This window comes from Microtus ochrogaster, unplaced genomic scaffold (assembly GCF_000317375.1).
Source record: "Microtus ochrogaster isolate Prairie Vole_2 unplaced genomic scaffold, MicOch1.0 UNK29, whole genome shotgun sequence".
Classification (NCBI taxonomy): domain Eukaryota; kingdom Metazoa; phylum Chordata; class Mammalia; order Rodentia; family Cricetidae; genus Microtus; species Microtus ochrogaster.
The window spans coordinates 2,302,808-2,320,691 of NW_004949127.1; the positions used below are offsets into that span (position 1 = coordinate 2,302,808).

The 17,884-nt window shown below is 40.2% G+C and overlaps 1 protein-coding gene across 5 annotated transcripts in view; it reads right to left on the reverse strand.

Annotated features, from left to right (window-relative positions):
- Vps13b (vacuolar protein sorting 13 homolog B) overlaps positions 1-17,884 on the reverse strand; it is a 441,647-nt gene that overhangs the window by 157,399 nt on the left and 266,364 nt on the right. For all 5 annotated transcript variants that reach the window (XM_026789767.1, XM_026789768.1, XM_013354110.2 and 2 more), the window contains exon 34: positions 4,025-4,712. In XM_026789767.1, the coding sequence (XP_026645568.1) occupies positions 4,025-4,712 (688 nt within the window). The remainder of the gene's footprint in view (positions 1-4,024; positions 4,713-17,884) is intronic.

Consider the following 17,884-nt stretch of genomic DNA (forward strand, 5'->3'; position numbering starts at 1 on the left):
TAGGGTGATTTCATGTGGGAACAGTCTGAACTCTAGACGCCTATTGTCTACGATGACTAGGACCCTGGCATGGATTGTTTTGCCTTTTTAACACAAATTAATGAATAAAATGAATTAGATGTCACATCATGAGTTAAATAAAGTCTTCAATAATGCTAATTTTGTTTTATAAGTTTGCCTCCTGATATACAACCATGACCAAAAGCTACGTGGGGAGAAAAGGGTAGATTTAAGCTTCCAACTTCCAGTTTATCCTGAGGGTCAGTCCAACTGGAACTCGAAGGCAGAAAAAAGCAGAGACCATGGAAGGGTGCAGCTTACTGGATTGGTTTCTTGGATAACCCAAGGCACCTGCCCACGGGTGTCATCACAGTAGGCTAAGTCTTCACGCATCAACCATTAATCAATGAAATGCCCCCACAGTCTTGCCCACAGGCCAATCTGATGGAGGTGTTTTCTCAGCTGAGGTCCCCTTTCTCAGAAAATTTATGCTTGTGTCAGGTTGACAAAAACTAAACACTAAATATTCTTAAATAAATCATTTATTTTTATCTTCTTAAAGATTATTCTCTAAACATAATGTGCCCTTTAAAAAAGGGAAACAAAATTCTTTGCTACACAGGACCCTCCTATAAAGGATACATAAATATAAATATATAAGATATACAACAGTATTTGCAGTAGTGGCTTATGACCATCATGGAAATCAATAAACAATTATAATAAATGTGTTTTAGTTAAAAACTAACTAAATAAATACAAAAATAATTCTCTAAACCCAAATAATAACTCCTTAAGAACTGTAGTTTGTTCAAAACATTGATTTAATAAAGCCATTGAGAAGCATATTGTTCTAGTCTGCTTTCTGTTGTGGTGGTAAACCCCATGACAGAAGCACCACAGGAAAAAAAGGGTTACAGGTTATGTCCATAACTGAGGGAAGCAAGGAAGGAGTGCAGCCAGGAACCTGAGGCAGGAACTTCAGCAGGGACCCCAGAGAACACTACCTACAGGATTGTTCACAGCCAAGGCCTCTCTGCTCACGGGTAGAACCACCCACAATGGGATAGGGTGTGCTATATCAATTATCAATCAAGAAACTGCATCCAGAGACGTGCCCAAAGGCCTGGTTAATGAAAAAAATTCCTCAGCCAAGTCCACTCTTCCCAACCAGCATATACGTACACGTTAAATTCACTACTGCTTGGCTATTACTTCAGTAAAATCTTCATTTAAATATCAAAAAAATATGAACAATGTAGAAAGATACAACCTGCTTTTTCTCTGATTTTTAACGTCTGCTGGTTTTGAATTTTCCTCCTAAACTTTTTTGCAAAGCTAGCTTCCTTCTAGCAATCCACTTTAGACAAGGACTCTTGCTTACACTCAAGCCCAGAGTTAGCCACTTCCATTTCCCTCCTCCTCCCTTCATCCCCATGAACGGTAACAGAATAGCCATGCACGGTTTTTATGTGTAAAATTCTACCTTAGGACGACTGCGTTCTTTTAGGGATGTGGGGAAGTGCTTCACACTCTCTGCTCTGATGACTAAATTAATAACAGGAGCTCATCAGTTCATCCAAGTGGACCAGCTGAACTTTCCAAAGTCCAGTTTTGAATGACAATTTCAGTAATATTTAGTAAAAAGTCTTTAAAACACTAAGAAAACTAGTGTTTTCTTGTGTATCAAAGAAAATCTGTATCTTCAAAAGTCAACGGGGCTATTAAACTGGTCCACTGCTTGCCTAGAGATTTTAACCCAACATTTTTGAGGCTTTCTTCTTAAACAGTATGGATTGATTATCGATTATAGCTCTGAAAAGGCAGAGAGAGGAAACTGTAGACTGGAATCAACTGTCCTTGTTGACAATCTGTACAATCCCATTCAGAAGATGAGGCAGTGAAACACAAGAAGTGAAGAGCCTGCACAGGACAGATGCCAGCTCATGGCAGGGCTCATAATGAAAGTCCAGCGTTCTGTTTCCAAGCTTAGTAATCTCTCTGCCACACAACAGTGATGAAATCAGTAATAATAAACATTTATTAGGGCCGCTTATGTACTAGACTTAATGCTAGAAAATATTAGGATTAGTACCTTAGAATATTGACAATTATCTCTTTTCATCACAACTGTCCTATCAGATAATTCTACATCCTATAATAGCACCAGAATGTGAAGATAGGCTGTATTAGATAGTCACATTACTGGACACATTTAACAGACAAATGGGGGAACCATTTGTACAATCTGTGTGGAAGGAAGTCTGGAGGAGACAATGGCTTCACAGCTTTCCTCAGGCTGTAGCTGTTCTCACCACAGCTGTGACTCTGGGCAATTACTTCTCTAAACTTTCCTCTCCTAGTTCCTCCATCTGTAATAAGAAACCTAAGATTCCTCACAGAGTTGTTATTATTAGGGTGAAATGAGAGAATGTATTAAAACAGGACAGTTCTTGGTGCAGTGCCCAGTGACAGCTACAGTTGTACTTTAACTACTTGCGGTTTTGGTTTCTAACACATTTCCTCAAAGTGCTAGACTAACTTCTAAGAAACATGATGTTGTAAAGTATATACTACACTAGCAGTACTTGGCTGTAATCAAGAATTGCTGTATTTGTATCACGTAAGGGTGACTAGCTCCAGAGGGTCATTACACACAAACACAGGCCCATGGCATTTTCTCTAGCTTCTCCACTGTGATTGGGTCCTACACCTTACCTCCAACCCGTGAAAGATATACCTTAATCTTTCCTTATTCTTTATTCTAAGAAGATATTATCATCCAAATACGTTTCTTTGCTTTCAGCTCTTATAACCTTGAATACAAATTTAGACAAAAAGACATAGACATATGGTTTAGAAATATACTAATAGAATAGATTAAGTCAAACCTATTTCTATATTTTTGAAAAAGTAAAACCCATCATTGGCAGTTTCCATTTGTTACTATGGACTATTTGCTTGCCTCATGTGTGTGTGCGCACACATGCATACACACACACTCACAGCATACCCATAGGAGCTTGAAGTAAGTAAAGAGTGTTGATGTGGTGGGATTCCCCTCTGTATGCTATAAATATGTTTTATTGCCACTGGTTAATAAAGAAGCTTCTTTTGGGCAATGGTTTAGCAGAATATAATCAGGCTGGAAAAGATATATAAAGAGAGTAAGTGGAGTCACAGAGAAGACATGTAGCCACTGCAGGAGACAGATGCCTGATGCCAGTCAGAACCTTACCAGTAGGCCACAACCATGTGACAATACACAGATCAATAAAAATGGGTTAATTTAAGATGTAAGAGCTAATTAGAAATACGTTTAGCCTATTGGCCAAATAGCATTGCAATTAATATAGTTTCTGTGTGACTATTTCAGGTAGGGGAAGCCTAGAATGAACAAGCAGACTCTGCATACAGAATATGAGCTGTGATTTTGCCTATCTACAGTGCAAGTTTGGGAAGATGCTAGAGATGTTCTTATCAGCTCCTGCCTGCCCCCATTCTTCCCTGTATTTCCCATTTATCCCTTAGCAGAGCCACTGAAGATGCCTACCTACATAAGAGACTGTAGTTAAGTGACTTTGAGGAAGTGATGGGAATTAAGATTTGCTATTCTAATCTGTACCAAGTTCCAACCAATGCTAATTCGAACTGTAAAGAAGCATCACTTAATTAGGCAGAAGTCCTCAGATAAAAATGTAAGTCCTGAGCTCTCCAGTGCCTTGAATTAGATGTAATACACCTATCACATCACAGGGACTCATGATGAGAATGTTTGAAGAAGGAAGACAGGAGTTGCCAGTTAATGATAACAAATAATTCCCAGAATAGCAGACCTATTTTGATGGCATTTACCAATACCCACAGTATAAATACTCAAGTCAGTTGCAGACATGTATTTACCATACTCTGTGAGGAGAAAGCATGTCTGATCCGTCGGCTGTTCCTGTTTGATCATCTTGAAACCGGAACGAACCCTCCACCTAGCAGTGCGAGCGACCCGAGTCTATCCCAAGGATCTTACCTGCACACCTGTAGTCAGGGGCCACACCTTTAAGCACAGCGTCAAAGATGGACATTTCCACTCTCTGTTTCCTGTGGTGACAACTCAGAAGCAAGGAAGGCTGGGAGACAATCAAGTAGAGAAACGGATGGAGCTCTATGTCACCGGTTCCTCTTCGGCCAGGCTGCCTGACAACAGTGACACCAAGTGCTTGTCTAGCAGATGACCGTGTGGACGCATGCAGGCTTTCAAGGGAGAGAACCCTTATTTTTTTTCCTGAAGGCAAAAAATTGCTACCACTTAAGAGATCTTCAGCAGTCACCATGGAGATGCATGCCTGGTTAGGCTTAGCTACGTCAGCATCAACTTCTGGGAGGTTTAGGGAATTCTTGCCTGTGGTCCCATCCTCCTTCTGTTCTGGTACTGCGGACTTGGGTAAGGGCACCGAGGAATAGGTCATTAGTGAGATCCTACTGGCCGTAATAAATATGTCGAAGGGAATGAAGTTGAGGTTCTTCACGATGGAGGACTGGTGGGAGGGCCGGGCTATGCGGTGCTGACTGGCACCGCTGCACTGCTCTATCTGCACAATCTGGATTTTAACGCTGTCACTGCCGATTCCACTGTCCTGAGCGCCGCTGTGTCGGGAACAAGTTTCAGCCACGCCTCCATCAAATGTGTCCATTTTCTTCTGTTCTTGTTTAGAGATCTAAGAAAAAACAAGCAGATATGTCAAAGTAGTTATGTATCAAGTGTCACTATATGAACAATGTTATTTAAATAAGCTGTTTAAAGGAACGTAAAATGGACCTAGTATATCTTAAAGCCACAACAACCACAAAAGCTATGTGAAAGTTCCCTACCCCAGAATCACCTCATAAGATAAGGGAAATCTTTTTTTTTTTTTTAGAAAGGGCCTTCCTTGCTCCTTGGCCTGAGCTAGCCTGAAACCATGCTGTGCAGACTGAAATTCACAGCAATCCTTATGCCTCAGTTTCCCCGATAGTCAAGAAGCCTGAAATCAATGCCAAGAAATTCTTGAGAACAAATATCAAATTTCCTTCATTAAAATGTACTTCTGAGTGTCATTGTTTCTCACTTTATATTAATACAAATCAGCTTTTAAAATGCTACTCCAAATAATTACTTTAGTAACCTTAAAATAATCCCCCAAATTATATAATAAATGATTCCAGCCTCCAATCAGGGTTATTGTTGGTAAACATAAATTCCACATGGCTGCAGATTTTACTGTGCTTTTCATCCTTATTCTAAGACTAGTTTATAGGATTTTGAACAAAAAGAAAAGGAAAATAAAAGAAGTTCAGACTTTGAAGGGCAAAGATCAAATTAAAATAACTGCACGACATTTAAAAAGATGTTAATTTATCTTTTTCTACAACAGGACTTGGGAGGAGGGAAAGGTGAACCAACAACTCAGTACTGAAGGCCTCTGACTCCCCGTGGAGAAGGAAGGCCATGTTGGTGGCAGCAGATGGGCAGAGTCCTCCGAGGCTTCAGCTTCTCCTTCCAGGACCCCTAACAACCTAGTGGGCACTGGGTGTTTCATTTGCTTCCCTTTGAAGTGATGCAGATTAATCCATATAAACATGGAGAATCCATAGAAATAAGGAAAGGAAAACAAACCTTCCCTAGTCCCACTGCATTAGCAAGTATCATCAACAGGATAACATATTCAGTATTTTTTTCTGCTGCACAGGCCCTTTTGTGATTATAATTATATTGATGAGACAAATTTGAAACCCATTTCTATCCTTGTGCGTTGCTTTGTTTCTGTGGCAGGGTCTTGCCATGTAGCCCACACTTGCTGAGTTCTCTAGAGTCAAGCAGGCCCCAAACACACACACAGTCAAACAGTCTCTCTCTTTCTCGCTCTGTCTGTCTGTCTGTCTCTCCTGCCTTAGCCTCATCCATGAGTACCTTTTAAAAGAACCTGTAAAGAGCTGCACACAGTTGATTTAAAAGAGTAATTTTTCAACAATTTCTACATAATTAGAAGTTTGAGCTTTTAATTCTTGCCAATAAACATCCGTGTGAAATTGTAAGAACTTTCAGGGCAGGTTCCCAGGAGTGAAGCTACAATGTAAGCAGCACGAAAACCTGTGAGGTCACCGAGTGTGTCCAACCTTTCCAGAAGGACTGCATCAGGACCACGGCAGCGGGTAACGGAGGAACTGTCCTAAAGCTCAGTGTAACCCCGAGTGTTATCTATCAGTCTTTAGATTCCAATTTGGTTAAAAAATATTTTGTCAAATGCTTCAGATTACTGTAAGCTGACTGCCGAAGACTCTTAGCTAAAGTGTTAAATAGCAGATAACAAAGATAACAAGGGCACACTTTTGAAAGGCTTGCCAACAACGGTTATCTTGACTCTGGTAAACTGAGAAGCACAAAATGTTATCTATTTGAAACTAAACAGTGTATCCCTAGTCTTAGAGGGAACCGTGTTTTCTGAAGTCACTCTACCTATTTTGTGTTCTTGCCCTAACCCGCACTGCACTGTGCTGGCCACAGCTGGCAAAGGGTCAGCCATCAAAACTTGCCCTTTTTGGTGATCTTAGTACATCACACAATTCTCCTACAGCATAAATTATATCATGCTAAAACGCGCTGTGGTATTAATATCAGATAGTTTAGAACAGTATGGTGAGATGGCGGACTGCATATAAGCCAGAGTTCCCACAACTGCTGTTTCTCTGTGATATCCTGCATGTGCTAATGCAATGGATCTCTCGCATTCATGTGACACAGGGGAGAGGAGGCAACACTGTGCTGCACTGAGTGGCTGTGCCACTGTTTACATTGTACTGTGTTCTGTATCCTTATTTTAGTGTGCACTCCTCCTTGCAAAAGGCTTGTGGCAAACAATGCACTTCTGTGCCCACAGTGGCATTCTACATACTGTATTTAGTACTTTTCTTGATTGCATTATTTTCTCCTATGTTGGTTAATCATGCTCCCAAAACAATGGGCTATTAGACACACATATAAAGATACATTCAAACTACAGGTACAGCAGGATATCCCATGCAGCTGGCTATATATTAATACTCCACATTCCTACAACTGTGAGAGTGTCTACTGGTGCTCATATTTCTCAGAGATTCTTGTAAGTAATAGTGAGGCATAGCTCTGTATGGGCACTGGAGTCAGACAAACCTGAGACCAAGTCCAACACTCTCTAATTACAGGACTTTGAACAAAATTGCAAACCTGTGTTGACAGAGACTGCTCATTTGTTTCTTGGCCACCCAGACCCAAAATAATTATACAGAAACTAAATTAATTAAAACACTGCTTGGCCTATTGGCTCGGGCTTCTTATTAACTAACTCTTACATCTTAAATTAACCCATTTCTATTATTTTATATTTTACCACGAGGCTCATGGTTTACTGGTAAGGCAGCAACTACATGCGTCTTTCTGACCCTGCCTTCTTTTCTCCTCTATCTATGCTTGGAATTCTACCTTGCTCTATTCTGTACTGCTATAGGCCCAAAGTAGCTTCTTTATTAACCAATGGTAATAAAACATATTCACAGCATACAGAGGGGAATCCCACATCACCTCTGTAAGGAAATGCATAAGATAGAATTAATTATTCCTCACAGAGTTGGTACAGGGATTTGGGAATGCAGTCTCATAAAATATTAGAGCCTGGCACATAGGCAATCCCCTAACCTAGGCAGCTGCTATAGGTCTGTAGCTTTTTCAGGTGAAGAACTTAGATGATATGATCTCTATCGCTGCATAAGTAGTAATATGTCCTCAATACACTGAAGAAGATGCAGTGACAATTGTTCTTCCTATACTAGTAACTGAAAACAAATCACATAGCAGACTGAGTTTACTACTGTTAAGACACAAACACACGTGTGGGAAGACTCCCAGTCCTGAGCTCTGAAAGCCTTTCACAGACTCATTCACGAGCCTGTGGGGCTCTGCATCCTGCACACTGTGAGCTGAGCATACGGCAAGCAGTCCTCTTAGTCTCTGGAGGAATTCCTTCTCGCACTGGAGCATCAACGTGCGAGGCTGACAGAGCCCCCAGTGAGGGGACTGACAGCCCCCAGTGAGGTGATGTACTGAATATAAAAATAAAGAACTTTATGTACAGTAAGTGAAAACAACCTCCTCATTATAAAAATGATATTATTTATACAATTCTTTTGGGTGCAGCTTAGCTTTCTCCCTTCCCTTCCATGCTGTTCAACTTCTCCCACTATATAATGTCTCAGATTGGGAACAAGTGTGTTTATTGTTTGCTACATATTGTTACATATTATATACACTGTATTCTCTAATTGATTCATCTTTTGAGGAGAAAATACTGCTATTCCATTTTACAGCTGAATAAACTGAGGCGAAAGGGCAATAGGTCATTGAGGAGAAGGCTGGCAGTTTGTAAGTAAAAAGAAACACCTTGTTAGTATTCTTGGAATATGTGAACAAACAGGCTTAGTTTAGAAACCACGTAAAAATGAAGTTGCTTGTTTTCAAGATAATATTCATTTTCAAGCATTATGCCACTATGTCAAAATTTTCAAATATACCTCCAGATACATTTCCAACTGCAAAATTTCAAATAACATTTGAAAAAGCAATACAAGTACTTCAGTAACAAGGATTAGTGCCGCATTTTGAGGCATTATAAACCAAGTTTTATACAGTTTAGTAAATCTGCAGGTTGGGCTCGATGGCAAACCCCAACCAAATGCTCATGTCTCATAAGTTGTTTTTGTGTCTCAATCAGGAAACTCAGCCGCAATTTCATACCGAGGCTGCAGTGTTTATACATGAAGAATTTGCTTCTGATTTTCAGAGGGATGTTTAAAATCTAGTCTTCCCTAGAACTATAGGTGTTAACATGGAAACACAAAACACCGATACTGCTTGGAAAGGCAAGGAAAGCGAGTGTGCAGTCTGCAGCGAGAATCAGGACAAGGGCTCCTCAACACAGGTTTCACAAGAGCTTGTTCTTCTCACTACTGACCACAACGGGACTCTGAGTAAGTGGCCTGAAGACGAAAGACTGTCTGTCCTTGGGAGAAAAAGAGGTAAAAATTTTGCAGTGTTAAAAAATCATTTCTTAAAATGGGAACTCTAGTTAAAAGTCTGGATTTCTTCCATTTTTCTAAATTTCCAAGCACCACAATGAGGTGAATATTGAGACATGTTTGAAAATCCAGCAGTTTGTCTCAGCTCACTGTAGATTTAGCTGTCCAGTTAAGGAAGCTCTGGCCCACTGTTAAAAACCACTTTCTGATTCATTGTGTTGGGCTCTAAACTTGGGCATCACCAAGTTTACCACTGCTCTGAGGAAAACTGAAGTTCACGGTGTAACCATCTCCAGGTAACTTTTGTTTGTTACTGTGCAAGGTGACTCCGTTCTCAAAACCAGCTGTCTCTCTGGGCAGTGCTGTTACAGCAGGCCTTCTACTCTTTACCTAACTTATTTAAAATGGACAATAAAAGTTTTCTTTAATTAGCTACTGGTGTGCATTAACATGATCACGATTAAACCATAAAAACCAACTGTACATAACTCTGGTCCCCTGTTCCATATGTTTTGAATTATTCTGTTTGAAAATGTACTTTGCATCCCTTTTAAAAGTTCGACCTTCTGCTTGCAGAGAATTAAATGCATATTACTGTAGTGAAGAAGATAATGTTTCAGACCTCCAGGCATATATTAAACACACTGGCAGCACTTGAGACAAAATGCTTTACTTATTAGATACTTCCTATTCTAAACAGTGTCATCAAAGGCTAAAAACAAAATCCATATAAAAGCTGCACAATGCTTCCACACAGAACCTGTGCCAAAATCCCCGGACTTTCCAACTAATGAGGAAAGGCTGTGTAGTCTAGCATGTGAATGTAAGATTTTCCAAGCATTCACTTTAGGAAACTAGACTATTGATTCCATATGGGTTATGTTAAATGAAACTGTATTGGTAAAATAACCTTTAAGATATCTGGCATGATAACAATAATTAAACACTATTCCAAAGACTAAAACAAAAGGGAATTTGGTTCCACAATGGCTAATTAAAATAAAATGAAAAAGCACAGCAGGCCATCCATCAAGATAAATTGTTATTGTTTAAGAACTTTTAAAAATACTGCTAAAATATACTTTTAGATAAAATCTGAAAGAGATGGAAAAATATTTGTGGCTTAAAAATGGATAGTTTGGTGAAGAAAAAAGTATAGGACTCTGAAATTTTATGTGGAGATAACAGCTTTAAAGCCTTGAGCACAACCAGATGGCACTTAAATCACAGGAATTCTACAGTTTCACTATCAGTGGGTTCCAATAGAAGAAGGTTTCCAATAGCTGGGAAAACATGTCATGCTGATAGTTTCCTTCTTACAAGATTTCAGCGCATTTCCCCATCCTTTCAGGGCTATGCAGACAACCAGCACATGGAGATGGTGCTGAAAGAGGGTAGAGCGAGAACTGCAGCTAATTCCTCTTAATGTAGACAGGTGTGTTTCCTAGCCCTCCACAGCGCCCCGGGGAAGTGACTCGAGCACATTGGTAAGGGGACAGCATCCAATAACCAAGTGAAGGGTTTCTCCTTATTCTAGTGAGGCGCTCATCAGTGACGTTCTGGAACAGGAAAGATAAGATGGGTCACGTCAGCATTTCAACAATGGCTCTAAAAAGCAGCCCTAGCTAGGTGTGGTGCACGCGAGTGCATTCCTGACATCTAGGAAGTGGAGATAGGAACAATATGAGTTTGAGGCCAGGGTGGAAGATGAGACCCTGTTTCACACAAACCTCAAACCACACCAACACACACACACACACACACACACCAGCTTGATTAACACAAATACTATAAATTTATGTTCAAATAGCTTACATGAAGAAATGTGTGGAAGCAAACTCCTGAGCTCTGTCGAGGACTATGTTAATGTTTGCGCTGATGGATGACAATAAAGAGAAACTTAGCTGTCACTCCAACCTACCACTCTGCACGACCGCCTTACATTTCTGTCCAACGGTCACTATATGGTGAGCAGAAGCATGTCCACATAGGCCAAGTGGACACGCCATGTTCTCCCTCACAGAAACTGCAGGTGTGGCACAGCAGTGACACACCCTGTAACAGGCAACACTCGACTCTGACCTTGATCAAAAGAGCCTTTTCCAATTAGGAGTTCATTTTCCACATCTTATAAATTATAAAAAGTCAAGTGTAAAACCACAGAATCAAAGTTTCAACCACATCTGTGTATCACTGTGACATGTATCCTAATTTTACTGCCCTGACTCAAACTCAGCAGTGCTTCAAACAAGTAAACATCATGTCTGCCTCACAAAATCAAATACAGTTAAAAGGGAGGAGTGGTCACAGCATCCTGAAATTACAAATGAGCGTATTTATAAACTTGAGAAAACTCATGCGCTTCATTATCTAAATATTTATGGAATGGTATGGCATGCTGGGGCTGGAAGAAGTTGTTACTGGACTTTGATACAAAGATTGCCCACATTGGAGAGTTTATGTAAATAGCAAATTGTATTAATTTTATTAAGAAACTAGTATATTTTTATACTTCCAAATTTTCAGTATCACAGATCAGAAAATTATGGTGAATTACTATTTCCACTCACTGATATGCTAGGTAACATTTATCTTTGGGCATTAAATATTTTCATGGTACTTGGGAGTGAACCCAGGATCTCACACACGCTAGGCAAGTGCTCTACCATTGGGCTGCAGCCTCAGCCCGTGGTAAAGTAAATTAAAAAAATAGAATAGACATTCATATGAAAAACTCCCTTCAGCAAGCCCAGTCAATTTTTTTTTAAGTAAATTTAAGCTTGGGGTGGTAGTACATGCCTGTAATCCCAGTACTTGGAAGGTAAAGGCAAGAGGATTCAGAGTCCAAAAGCCATATTTGGTCTTTTAGCAAGTTCTAGGAAAGGCTTTGGGTACACCTGACTGTCTTAAACTACAACAAAACTGAAACTTAATAAAGAATCAAGGTATAAGCTTGAATATAAACAAAGGCTTTTAATGCTCTATTTTCTCTAAGCCAAATGTTATCCCACACAATCCCACACAACGTAACTGTCTCAGTCAATGACAAGCAAGTTTTCTCCATAACGAGGCGATGATGCCAAAAAGCAGCACTACCCTCAACAGATGGAACGGTGAAGAGCACCATGACTCAGTTTTCCCTTTCACGGTGTTCCCAGTTCTTTGAAGTACTATTATTGGCCACTCCTGTCTGCTAAGCATCGATTCAAATCATCATGTTTCACGACACTGTTGCACTAATGGCAATATGGAGGCAGCTCAGTCAAGGCTGAGTTTTATTGCAACGTGTGTTCTAATCTAAGTTGTAAATTAGGAAGGGGGCCAGGCATAGAGTTAACTGACTATAATACTTAGAAAATTATTGGTGTTGTTCCAAAATGACAGACTGGAAAGAGGGAGGGAGGGAGGGAGGGAGGAAGAAGGAAGGAAAAATGGAAGGAAGGAAGGAATATCTACCGGTTATACCAGTTTCCCTTTACACATAAGCTCACAGCATAAAGTTATTTTCCTAGATCCTAAACTCCAGACGACTAGTACAAGAACAACTCTGCATTATGGGGTTTGAACTCAAGGCCAGCTCTCATTGTGTCTCTCTTCCTCGCACATGTGTAATGAACCAGAACAGGCTGTCATTGTATGCAGATATAATTCTTTATATTATATGCTGACTTTTACATCTGATTTGTTCTCATTTTTAATGAACTCAGGTTTTAAGAAAATAAAACACCACATTCTGCGCACCTTGCCACAGATGGGTTTGCATCAGGAAGGATCGGTTCAGAAAGCATCATGTTAATGCTTTAAAAGTGGCTACTGTGTGTACAAGGTATCTATTTTTTCTGCTGATAAAATCTAAAACGCCATCTACTGATGTCAATGTGGAAACCATTTTGTCCCATGGCTGCTCAGAGATCTGCGATGGGATTGACTCAGCCAGTGCCCACCAGTCGGTCTTCACAGTGGAGTCTGTTTCTCATAGAGTTCCTCAAACACTGACTTCGCTGGGCTCCTTATAGCTGGTCTGATTTTACTAGAAACAACTGCATCACATCAGCCACTCTCATAAACTCGCTTTAAGATGGAAGCAGCCACAACCCTGAAGCAGATCAAAGTTTACTGAGCCTGTGCACTCTCTGTAAGACTCAAACAAAAGTATGTTTAGCTTCTGCAGTAATGTAGGACACTGGCTATTAAGTATTTCAGCTAAGCTGAACTTGAAGAAATGTCTACCAATAAAATGTATATAAATTCATATTCAATTATGACGTGAATCACATACATCTTTAAAGATATTACACAATTCTCAAAAGCAAAAAATTAGCATGGTTTAAAACAAATTTCTCCCAATATGCAGAATAAATTGAGCATATCCATAGTTAATTTTATCTAGCACAGGTTATTACTGTTTAGCAGACAAGTTTTGTTCCTAGTCTATTTCCCAGATAAGCCTGGTTTAGTTAACTACAGTTTCTTTCTTTCTTTCTTTTTTTTTTTTTTCGAGACAGGGTTTCTCTGTGACTTTGGAGCCCGTCCTGGCACTAGCTCTTGTAGACCAGGCTGGTCTCGAACTCACAGAGATCCGCCTGCCTCTGCCTCTCGAGTGCTGGGATTAAAGGCGTGTGCCACCACCGCCGGGCTATAAAGAAACTCAACCCTCAGTGTTCTGTCCTCTTCCTGACGTAGTGAGTCCATAAGGATCACGTGCGCTTCATTGGCTACCCCACCCTCGTAGCGGCAGATCCAGTGTGCACTGAACGAAGACCTCATGCTTTTCCTGTCGTATTACTAATACTTTGAAGATAATAATGCAAAAGTCCTGAAATGAAAGGTAACCAAGCTGAGAGAACATTTAAGTCCTACTACAGTTCTACTGCATTAGAAAATGCTCCCGTCTTCTTTGTCTTTCCCTGAAAACCAGTACCATGCTTTTCCCCGCAAATATGACTGTGTTTGAATCAGGCAAAGAGTTCTAAAAATAGCTCTGCTCAGCTTGATCAGATCACCAGGAAGTTATCATATTGTGGTGTACTTTAAGTCATACAATTCTGAGAGTTAGAACTTTAAGAAGGTAATTTTCTACATAGTTATCTATAAAGGCAATTTGACATGTACTTTAAGTTTGGACATTTGTCCTATGGGAGTTCTCGGACAGTAGTGTAAAAGTTTCATTCCCCAAAAATTAAGACATGAAAAAAAGAAAGACAGACAGAAATCCTACACTGGCTAACTGTATTTCCCAAGTAGCTGGGGGTCACAGTTACCTGCCGGAAAGTCTGTCTCAACTGGATTTTGCATTGTCACCAAAGGTTTCCACTTAGATACTGATGATCAATGCCAGAAATAAAATACTTAAAACACCAGTATGTCATTTCTATCTTCCCTATTATTTACTCCTTCAGAGAGGCTCACAGAGAAAATATTCCCCAAGTGTTCTCATCAAATTATAAATATTAGTCCCAGGAGAATAAAAGGTCCATGAAAATAAAGTTTGTAGTCCCCTCCCACTTTATCACTAGCACCTGAAACAATATTTGTTACATAGTTAGTGTTCATAAATATCTAATGGATGACTCATAATGGGAACAAAAGGACCAAGTCATTTACAAAGGGCAAGTGAGCACTTGCCTTCTTGCCTAGAGACTGTTATTTGCTGAAGATGCTTTCTGAACCTATCTGGACCAAGACTGGAAGAAGATATGATTCAAACTGTTGAGACAGTAGGAAGGACATCTAAGCTGAGGAAGCACATAAGCAATCGTTCAGAGGAGGGCTAAGTATCTAGACAAGCAAAAGTCCCTGTAGCTCAAATAGTAGAAGACTGGGACTAATGGAAGATAAAGTTGGAAAGACAGCAACAAGTATGACTTCAGGTGACAGGTTTAAAAATGTCAACTCTTTAATTGACGCTACTCAGGATCCTAGAAGGGCATTCCTCTTAGGAATGTAGGTCAGCAAGGCCAAAGGCACTCAGTAAAGCAGAGGAAACACAGCCTGGTGTCAGATGCCGGAGTCGGAGCTGAGGTCCAACAACGTACATTCCACATGAAGAAGAGCTACACAAACTTCCTGAGCAAACCAATCACAAGACAGCGCTTGCGAAAGTGGCAATTGTGTGTAAGGGCAGCAGACAATGACAGAATATTGCCATGGGATAAGTTACCTACTCTCCGCGACTTCCTCTTTCAAAATCAACCAATCAGCCAAGTCCCCCTCCCTCTCCACTGTATCTCAATGCAAATACAGAAGTCAGAGGAGAGCATGTAAAAATTTGTTCTTTCCTTTCACCTTGTGAGCTGCAGAGCGGGAACAGCACCAAGCAGCAAGCACCTTTATCCACTAAGCCATCTCCTCCGCTCAAGGGTCTTCCTTATTATTAGTCCAGCACTCAAACTCCTCAACTTTAAACTCTCATGCTGGGACTTCACCCTCACCTGCCAGCTTCCATGTTATCATTTATCTTGTTCACCAGCCTGTTGTAGAATATTACTTTAAAGTGTTTCTTCTGTGTATGATGTGGAACATTTAACAATGTAAATATGTGTTGCTACTGTTGAACACTGTGAAGCTGTGGTTCTTTGCCAGTCTAGAACATCAGATAGTCTAACAAAGAGCTGAACAGCCAATAGCAAGGCAGGGGAAAGGATAGGTGTGGCAGGGTTGGCAGGAAGAGAGGGGAGGAGCAAGGGGATAACAAGGAGGGGAGGACTCTAGGGCAGCCATCCTGGAGTAAGAGGGAAAGCTAGCTAGACAGAGGAAAAGGAAACAGCCCAGAGGCAAAAGGTAGATGAGACAATTTAGTTAAGAAAAGCAGGCTAGGAACAAGCTAAGCTTAGGCAGGGCATTTATAAGTAAAAATGAGCCTCCGTGGATGATTTATTTGGGAGCTGGGTGGCTGGCAGCAAAAAGCAAAGAGCCCCAAAGAGTAAAGAGTAAAAACAAAACAAAACAAAAAAACCAATAAACATTTTGGTATTCTGACATTTATAAGTAATAATAAGCCTCCACATGTGGTGGTTTATTTGGGAGCTGGGTGGTGGGCCCCCAAAAGAGTATAGAGTAAAAACCAAACAACATTTTGGGGTTCCAATGTGGGGCGAGAGTAAAAGGAAATCAACCACAGTCTCCTGCAATCCCGTAGGACATGTGATCTCCCTCACAGAGCAGGCACACAGCTTACAATACCTTCTTACCGCTGACTTCCAGTGCTGACTTTCTCTCCTAATGATGCACATATTATATAAGTTCTGTGTACAAACATGTACACATGATAGGTACCTAGATTAATAACTGTGATTAAGATGGTAACAGTGATAACCTAATTGGTTACTGGGTATTTTTTGAAGCAACAGTATCAACCCACAGGTAATATTTACTAGACACTGTCTCATCATATATATCAACTCTATAAAGTATTTTTTTTACATTTTTTTCAGTGCTATAGTTCAGTTTAATGTTGGTTTTCTTTTCTTCATTTTTAAAACAATATTATTTTACATACCAATACCAGTTCCCTCTCCCTCTTTTTTACATTTTAAGATGAAAAAAAAAAGAAAACCCCCAAAACCTGAGGCCCTGAAATGTAAAGTAATTTGATCAAAATAGTAGTCTTGATAATGGAAGTGGGATTTGAATATGTACATCCACTCTATAATTCAATGAAACCACAATCTACAGTGTCTGCTTCCCAGAATCTTACTTTCTTTAATGCTCTTTATCCCAACTCAAATAGCTTTTATACTTTTTTCATTGTTAATGATGTCTCTCTACTAAATGGCAAAACCAGTAACTCTAGGTACATAAAAAATCTTATTTGCTCCCACACACACAATGATGGATGCAAATGTTCCACTGCTTCTTTTTAGAATAAATGAACTAAGCAGGAAACCTGGAGGAAGCTGGGAGTTTTTACTGCTTCAGGCCCCAGAAAGAAAGCTTCCAAAGACCCCCCTTTCTAGTTCTATGGGTTTTATTTGATGTGAAAAGAGAAGACATCTGCGAGGTACTGGAACTAGGGGCACGCGTGTTTGAAAAAATCACTGTATTCCAGAACAAACGCCAACTTGGAGTTTAGAGTACTGAACCAGGGAACCGTGAATGAATGAATGAATGAATGAATGAATGAATGAGGTGGAGCTCCATTATCTCCATTAATTCACACCTGCGTACAGCTATGTGGGGAAAACAGGCTGTGTGTATAGTTTTCGGTTGTTTTGGTGGGAATTAAAATGATATAATGCAGGCCACCTGAGAACTCTCAGTGTGTCAGAACAGGAAGATGGAATTGAAAATTAAACCATCCCTACTTTGCTGGTCTTTTTTTCCTAAGAACATCTTGCTGGTCTTGATGAGGAATGCCTTTAATCACAGCAGGCAGGAGGCAGAGGCAGGTGGATCTGAATTTTAGGCCAGCCTGATCTACAGGACATCCAGGCTTGCTACACAGAGAAACCCTGTGAAAAACAAAACAAAAAAATCAAAACCCAAAAAAGAAACTATTTCAAAGGACAAATTATGGGGTAATGGTGCTGGGATACTGGTGGCAAAAGATGACTGATGAAGAAAACATAAAAGATAAAAGCAAGATCGCTGCAAAGTGCCTGTGTCATCCTGTGTGTACACATGCTAAGAACAGTCCAGTTGTGTCATCTTGTGTGTACGTGTGCTAAGAACACAAAGTCCAGTTGTGTCATCCTGTGTGTACGTGTGCTAAGAACACAAAGTCCAGTTGTGTCATCCTGTGTGTACGCGTGCTAAGAACACAAAGTCCAGTTGTGTTATTCTGTGTGTACGCGTGCTAAGAACA